At 36.1% G+C, this 7,169-nt stretch overlaps 1 protein-coding gene across 1 annotated transcript in view; it reads left to right on the plus strand.

The window, feature by feature from the left end:
* Window positions 1-7,169, plus strand: part of LOC102877840 (rho GTPase-activating protein 20) — a 12,432-nt gene that overhangs the window by 1,737 nt on the left and 3,526 nt on the right. Inside the window, exon 2 of the mRNA XM_006917176.2 lies at window positions 6,129-6,211. Coding sequence (XP_006917238.1) covers window positions 6,129-6,211 — 83 coding nt within the window. The remainder of the gene's footprint in view (window positions 1-6,128; window positions 6,212-7,169) is intronic.

Consider the following 7,169-nt stretch of genomic DNA (forward strand, 5'->3'; position numbering starts at 1 on the left):
GTACTTACATAACAAGTTTAGAAAGAGCAAATTTCCACACATTCTTTATTGATGATATTCAATATCTAATAATAATTTAGTACAATTTTCTGTCCTACAAGTCTACTAACGAGAAAAATTGAATTCTTTGGGAGAGATAACATTTTGCTTAATTGGGGTTCAAAGTTAGTGTTCCAGTCATCAAAATTGATTGCAAGTGATTTGATCTGTAATAAGATTTTATGTAGTGCATCTTTGAAAATAAATTTTCACACAACTGGGTACTGCCAAATAGTGATATCGTTCTAAAAGTATGCGATTTTAATTGAGCATATTCTCTCTTCAAAGACATTTGTAGAATTTCGTTAGGTCCTTCTTTTGATATTTTCCTTTTAAGTGTCATTTCGTTGCAGATAAATCACTTCCATTGAAGATTAGGTAGAAGCTCCTCAATTACACAGTTAAATGGGTTTTTATGTATGGAAATCTTTTTTGCACTTGAATTGAGGTCAGTTTGTATGGGATTGGAGATCTTGCTTCTCGTTTAACTTTTGACAGCACCAGAAGTATATTGAACCACTTGGCATTATTGTGATCAAAATATTAGGTGTTTTCAAAATGAAATTTAAGAAAAATTCTATATAAGCACTGTTTTTCTTTGCCTTTTAGGGCGAATTCATTAAAAAACATCATAAATTGACAGCAAACACTAACTTCCAAAGCCATTCAGTAATAGTGGTTGAGGGCAATTCTTCATAAAACTTTTATTCTCAGCTCTATGTTCAACCATCACTACAAAACTTCACCACTGCTGAAGTATTCAGCTTCTGTTCCTAACAAAATATCAGAAAACTGACAACAGCTAACTCCACAAGGATGAGCGACGTTCATTGTTGTTACTACTGATCCAGTAACACCTGGTAGATTCAAATAATTTCCACGCAGTACCACTGATGAATAATACAATAAATAACTGTAGGCATTAAACACTTTACGTTTTCACAAGCTTTGTGAATTTATACTTTCATACAAATTATACTTTTTTCTGCTCCATACACTTTTACCACCATCACGTATAACATATTTTAGCAGATTCCACTTCACATTATACTGAATTATTGTTTTATCAACATTTTTGAAAATACTCTTACCTGTGGTTGTTCCACGCAGACTATTGAAGACTAATTCTTCAGTCACTTAAAACAAAGCACGGACTTCCAGAACAAACAACCAAGCAGTATTAGTAACATCTGTTGACTAGTCAAGAACCAAAGTCAGTAGAGATGATTTGCTTTGGTTTTTACTCTACTGTTGCTCTTACTTCTAACGTCCTCATCTGTTCAAGCAGCTGTTCTCACCAAAAGGCTGACAATCTTAAATCTAGTGTCTCTGCATCTATGCGAATTTCTTCATCTATGCAAGCACACGAGATTGAATCAACTCAACATTGGTGAATGACTTTCTTCACATGGCTAATAAATAAGCCACTCAGAAACCTATATGTTTTTCCAGCCTTGTTTTTATTTTTTTGTTTTAGTGAAGAAATACAGCGGTGCTGAGATGTTTTATTTTAAACATGCTAAATTTTTCTGATCATTGTTTTCCCGTGAATTAGGAATATAGTGATGAGTGCTTAGTCTGGCAAGATGACACATATTGTGTTCTTTTATCACAGTTCTTATGGCATTGCACAAGCATAATTAGCCAAATATTTTGCCATTTAATTCAATAACAAGGTCATCTACACTTTACTGTGCCTTGAAAACTCAAAATTAGGAGTCCACTTTTATCTTCCTTCTTGTTTAGGCAAGATGGGTAATAAAAATATTAAATGTTGCAGTATCACAAGTTACGTGGCACTCAAAGCAATGTAGTTGATCACATAGAGCAACATGTTAATCAGTGCACAGCAATGAGAGCACCGCCTGTCATCTCTATCATATCCACTCAGCTCTACCATTGCATGTGAAGCAGAAGCAGCCATGGACAATACATAAACAAATGAGTGTGACAGTGACACGATAAAGCTATTATGGATAGCAAAAGTTGAATTTCTTGTAATTGTTATTTGTAACTAAATATTATTCTTCTTTTGATTTTTTCCAGCCTTTTAAAACTGATAAAAAACCATCCTTATCTCACATGCTATCCAAAGAAAGATAGCAGGCCTGATTTTGCCTACAAAGCATAGTTTGCTGCCCTCTGATTTAGATGATACAAATGCACATTTAATCAAAAACATTTTAGTTAAGGTCTCAGTTTTCTAAAAAACTTTATGTTATCACTTCACTCAAGTAACAGAACCATCTCATTTGACATGTTACATGTCTTTCCTGTTATATCTCTGTAGTGTTTTTATTAGAGGTGGAAAAGCCAGACGGAACCTGGAAAGACTGAAGAACTGTAGAGTCTAGAGATTCTAAACATGAAGTTATTGGCTGCTAATTGATGATGCTCTTCATAATATTAACAAGTAATCTCTACACAGACTTTAAGTTTATAAAATACTTGCTTTTAAGCTTCAAAACAACCATGTAAGGTAACATTAATTAATATCCCATCTTACAAATGAGCACCCTCAGACCGTGTCCAGGATCACAAAGGATGGAATAGGAGAGCTGAAACCTAAACCAAGATCTTCTGTCCTAAAATCCCTGCTCTTGTCACTAGACCTCACTGCCATGACTGTGGCCATGTTAGCACTAACCCATTTCATGAAATGGAGACTATTTTACATAGTTACTATTTATCGTACTGTCAACATCCCCACTGTTTCTGTTCCGCTCTTGAATATTTTTTTAATTTGAAGAAAACATGCCAATGTAGAAGGTTTTTAGCACTCTCATAGCTTCATCATGATAGACAAAATAGGACCACATGATTGAGTATCAAATTTTATTGGGCATTTATTTTAATTTTATTGAGGTTGCATTGGTTAATAAAAATTACATAGATTTCAAGTGTACAGTTCTATAATATACCATCTGTGCTTTTAAAGTCCATACTTCTGTCACCTTCTTTCCCACCCTCTGTGCCCCATTTCATAAAATAAGCCACAACTAGAATAAAGACTTAACTTTAAAATCTCCATATCTGAGGGAGGCTTTCTCTAGTTAGCTTAAGGAAACTAGATATCCAAAATAATCTTAGGAGAGCATAGTCATCCCCAGTCTGTTTTTCGAATTTCTGCCTCAGCATGGGGAAGACCTACTAAATACTGTAGTAGTAGCACACTGAAAATAGAGTAGCAGTAAGTCTCATGGAAGGTTACCTCTGTGGCTTACATCACTGTCCCTTGGCTTTGGGGTGGCTGGTCCCCACTGAGACAGCTCTAGTGTTAACTGAAGGTTCAGATATGAACATTAAAGATCTGACCTTAAGACCCAACTCAAATATCACTTCCAGATCTGTGTTCCCTTGGGCAGATAGTTGGTTGTTCCCTTGTCTGTGTCTCCAGAGCACTTCATACATGTCTCTAGTGTAAGACATAAAAATTACATTATAATGATTTGTTTACATGTTTCACTGTACTGTGGGCTTAAAGCCTGGGAACTCGTAAGAGGGCTAAGTCCAGTGAATAGAACAGAGAAATTAAATGAAAGATTGAGTGGCTTAGTCACCCTAGTATAGAAAAACTTGAGTGGAGCAGAAGAGTCTGGGGTTGAAGTGGGATCTTTCTGGGAATGGTCTGAAGTAGCACCTCAGCTTCTAGCCTGATTGAGCTGCTAGTTCTGCACCCACAGCAGGCCAGCCTTCCACATCTGCTTCAGACCCAGGGTTAACGGGGCTGACATTTTATGGAGATGGTAAAATATGGGACACAACTTTTTCCTCTACCTGTCTGCCCTACCATTCTAGTATTTTTCCATATGTATTTCCTACTCTGGGGCAGTGGGGTGTGGGAGGGAGGTGTGGCAGGTAGGTATTCTTAATTTGGGAAGTTATATGGCTAGAATAGAATTTCTAATTAAGATTTTGTTGTAGTGGTTATTATTCTACAAGCATACATTTTAAGAATTATAATTTTTAATGTATAGTTCCCTAACTTAAGCATGAAGAAACACTAGCTAAATTTTGCTAGGATTGTTTAGGAAAGTCAAATTCACATGAATTTAGTTTGCTCTACATTTACATCACCCTTATCTTTTAATAGCAATAGCGTGATTTTCATCGTCCTTTGATATTTAGAAAGCAAGAGCTATGCGTTCAAAGCTCTTCAAGAAAATAAAATTTAATAAAATTTTTTCCTATCAGTCCCACAGGAAACGTGAAGTCTAAAATTGAAGTTATACATAACAAAAGACATGGCTGGAGCTGAAAATATTTATAATATGTACAGGACTCAGTTTCTACTTTATCCTTTGTCTACACTCATAGGATAGCTGGGCATATAACTTTATGAGAAAGCATTCTTCCTAAGAAGTGTGTGAAAGCTAAAAAAAAAAATCAAATAAATCTAATAGTTTTAGAAATAATGAAATCATGCTAACTATGAGGAAACTAGACTGAGTAAAAGTATGTGAAGAAGAGTATTGTGGGAGCACTGCAGAGAGGCTGTTAACTCTGAAAAACTGTCAAGGAAAAAGGGAGTTGTAAAATTTCCCTCTGATCACAAAGAATGCATTGTCTGTACTCTTGCAAAGGGAAGTTGCTGACAGAACTCAACCAGTCCTATGTCCTGCATTATAGGAGAGGAGAGAATGAGTTTCCATTAATGAAAAGCAATGCTTCCAGATCTTTGAAAACCCAAGAATCCCAATATCATTTTTTCCATATGCTTGTTTAGAATAGTTTCTTCTTGTGAAACTTTCAAATATGAATGATTATCCATGCACTGCAGTTGATAGACATCTTTCATATATAAAAGAACGTAGTACAAGTGTTGAGGACAGCAGAAATCAAAGCCATAAAACAAAATACTGTCTCTGCTTCCACTATGGTTTGGTGGAAACCACTTGGAGATAGTGAACATCAGATTCTATACTTGATGCTCATTGTCTAAAACTTTATAACCTACGGTTAAAGGATGATTTCTTTTTTTAAAAAAAAGTAAAATTATGACTCATACAAATATAAAATGAACACATATGAAAGATTTTATTTAAATCATTAATTAATGAAAACTAATAAGATGTTGCAAGCAGTTCAAAGATTTCAAAGTATCACAACTTATGTAGTTGAATCAGAAATGCTGATTAATTTACAAATAGCTGCAAACCTGGCTTTCTCTATTGGGGCATTGGGAGGTCGGGGGGAGGGCACAAACAAATCATGTGTCTCTCAACCAGATAGAATTTTCAGTTCTGTGAACAAAGGTTAAGTCCACTGCTATCAGTTATCTACAGCTTAGAGTTGTAAAATTATCTCAAAGGCTTAAAGCCTCCATAAATCAGATAACCCAAAAGAGTGTGCTAGGTAGACACCGCCTTACTTTTCATCAAATACACTCAGTAATCTCTGGGTCTATTTCAATATCTTTCATAATTTGTCCCTACAAAACTGTATTCATTGTCCATTCATTGTACTGAAAAAATGCCTCTCTGCTACAGGAATCAGATTACTTGATTCTCTCCTCTAGGTTGCAGATTCTTGTTGAAAAAAGCAGCAACCTTTAATATCAACATATATATATATATGTTTTCTGGATAATAGTAATAATCATTTTTAGTGAATGATACTTTAAAAATCTCTTATCGATTATAAACAGGAACAGTTGGAAATATACTGTGATAAGCTTGATTATATGTGAAAGTGATACTAGTCAGATCCGAGATTTGGGACAAAATGGATCTTGGAAGCTGGTGGAACAGGGCACGAGCTCTCAGAATCATACCGGAAGTCTTAGTAGTTGAAGTTTGGGTTCCCAGCAAGAGGCAGAATTCCTGTGTTGCTGCTTGGAAATAAAGGAGCACTTTAAGTTTAATGGTTTCTTGATTTGATCAGAAAGCTTTCTGGAGTTTGGATTGAGAATATTCTGAAATGTTACAGGATTTGCCTAAGTGAAAACACATTGCACTAGTTTCAGGTAAATACTTCAGGGGGCATTTTTGATGGGCCATTTTTTTGCATTCCTTTACATTTTCATTGGATAGTGAAAACAGTACAAAACAAACAAAGTCCTTGCGCTTATTTTCTCTCTTTCTATACAGGCAGTCCTCACTTTGCATGGTGCCATGTTAACTGAAACTCTTGCATATCTGGACTGTGTTCCTGCTTTGCAAGTGGAACCGAAGTAAGGGTTGCCTACTTATACACGTTTTATTAAACAATTGGCTTAAAGAGTACATTTTTCTGTCTTTAGGTTGTTAGACCAGCTTCCGAGAGCCAATGTTGTTCTCCTAAGGTAACTTTTTGGAGTATTACACAACATTGAGCAACAGTCCTCATCCAATCAGATGACTGCATTTAATTTAGTGGTGTGTATCACTCCAAGCATTCTTTGGCCTCCTACTTCCTCCAGCCCAGAATCAGAAAGCGAATTTATAAAAACCTAAACTTTGGGTATTAATTCTGAAATACAATTTCTTAAGTAACTTATAAAGTTGAGTTAAACAAGTATTTTATGCTATCCTGGTAGACTATAGAAAAGAGCTTTCTTAAGCCAAAAAGTGCTAGCAGATGGGTTACTTCTCTTTTCTCTTTAAAGAGGCAAAACACTATGACTGACTAAAACCATAGAGTCATAAGAAAGCAGTCAACATGGTTTAAACAAAGAAATAAGGACTTTGGAGTCAGACAACCCAAGATTCAATTCTCAGCACCATCACTTGCCAGATGTACAATCTTGGGCAAGGCAAAGTTCAGCGATGCAGAGTGTCCTCATCTAAACTATGGAGGTAGTGATAATATGGAGCTCATACAGTGAATACTTGAATTCACACTCAGTAGTGCCGTGCCTGTAATCTAGGATTTAGAGATATTAGTTCCCTTTGTGCCCATCATTCTGCCTGCTCCTTTGCCTCAGCTATTGGGGCAGGAAAACTGCAGAAGGATTCCAGTACATCTGAGTGGAGGCACAAAGCTCCCTAGTGAAATCTTACCTCTACCGTAAGCACCTCCGGTTAGGGAGCCCAATGGAAGGAAATGCATAGATAGAGACCGCTCAAGCAAAATGCAAGTTTTCTCTCCCACTGTCTCTCTCCTTTACAATAAACCCACAGAGGATGCCCTCTTCCCAAGCGTATGGCAAC

This window comes from Pteropus alecto, unplaced genomic scaffold, assembly GCF_000325575.1.
Source record: "Pteropus alecto unplaced genomic scaffold, ASM32557v1 scaffold267, whole genome shotgun sequence".
In the NCBI taxonomy this organism is placed as follows: Eukaryota; Metazoa; Chordata; class Mammalia; order Chiroptera; family Pteropodidae; genus Pteropus; species Pteropus alecto.